Below are 874 nucleotides of genomic sequence, written 5' to 3' on the forward strand. Positions count from 1 at the left end.
TCATCTGCTTTTCTCAAATGTCTTTTATGCTTACATGTTCAATGTTGACCAGGTATCAGACAAACACATCTGCTGAAGTTCTCGACACAATCACGAACATCCAGCCCAAGGAAAGCGCAGGGGGATCAGGAGTGACTCGGGAGTCTATTGTTCAGAACATGGCGCAGGACATGTTGGGGAAATTGCCCCCTAATTATGTGCCACATGAGGTGAGGTTGTCTGGTAAATAGGATCACCACTTTTTGCAACAGCTAAAATAAATAACTAAATTCTGAAATGTGTGTGGGTTTAAGGTCAAAGCCAGGCTGTTGAAAATGGGAGCTCTGAACCCAATGAACATATTCCTACGTCAGGAGGTGGATCGAATGCAAAGGATCATCAGTGTGGTGCGCACTAGTCTGACTGACCTAAATTTGGCCATTGATGGCACTATCATAATGAGCGAGGTCAGATCACTAATTCACCCATTGCTCTTTCTGAAACACCAGCACTTTACCGTATATCTCAAAATACTCACACATAAATCACATGTTTGTAATTCCATTCTAACGTGTCTTTCCATAACTAATATTCACTGAATCATTGCATATTGTACTACTGAAACATGTTTTTTTAATGTAATCAATAAAGTGCAAACATAATTTTCATTTCTGAAATCCGATGATTGAATTGTCTTTGAGGGTGTAAAGTCTTGTGACACTTCTGATCTGTACATGACTTCTAGAACCTCCGTGATGCCCTGGACAATATCTTTGATGCACGTGTGCCAAACCTGTGGAAGAAGATCTCCTGGGAGTCATCCACACTGGGCTTCTGGTTCACAGAGCTTCTGGAGAGAAACAAGCAGTTCCGCAGTTGGGTGTTTGAAGGAAGA

General features: G+C 41.8%; 1 protein-coding gene across 1 annotated transcript in view; it reads left to right on the plus strand.

The window, feature by feature from the left end:
- The window catches only part of LOC116698479 (dynein heavy chain 8, axonemal), a gene marked incomplete in the record, with an annotated part of 3,397 nt that overhangs the window by 1,583 nt on the left and 940 nt on the right, over positions 1-874 (plus strand). The window contains 3 exon segments of the mRNA XM_032530418.1: positions 53-209; positions 294-446; positions 725-874. Coding sequence (XP_032386309.1) covers positions 53-209; positions 294-446; positions 725-874 — 460 coding nt within the window.

Source organism: Etheostoma spectabile, chromosome 2, assembly GCF_008692095.1.
Source record: "Etheostoma spectabile isolate EspeVRDwgs_2016 chromosome 2, UIUC_Espe_1.0, whole genome shotgun sequence".
Taxonomy (NCBI): domain Eukaryota; kingdom Metazoa; phylum Chordata; class Actinopteri; order Perciformes; family Percidae; genus Etheostoma; species Etheostoma spectabile.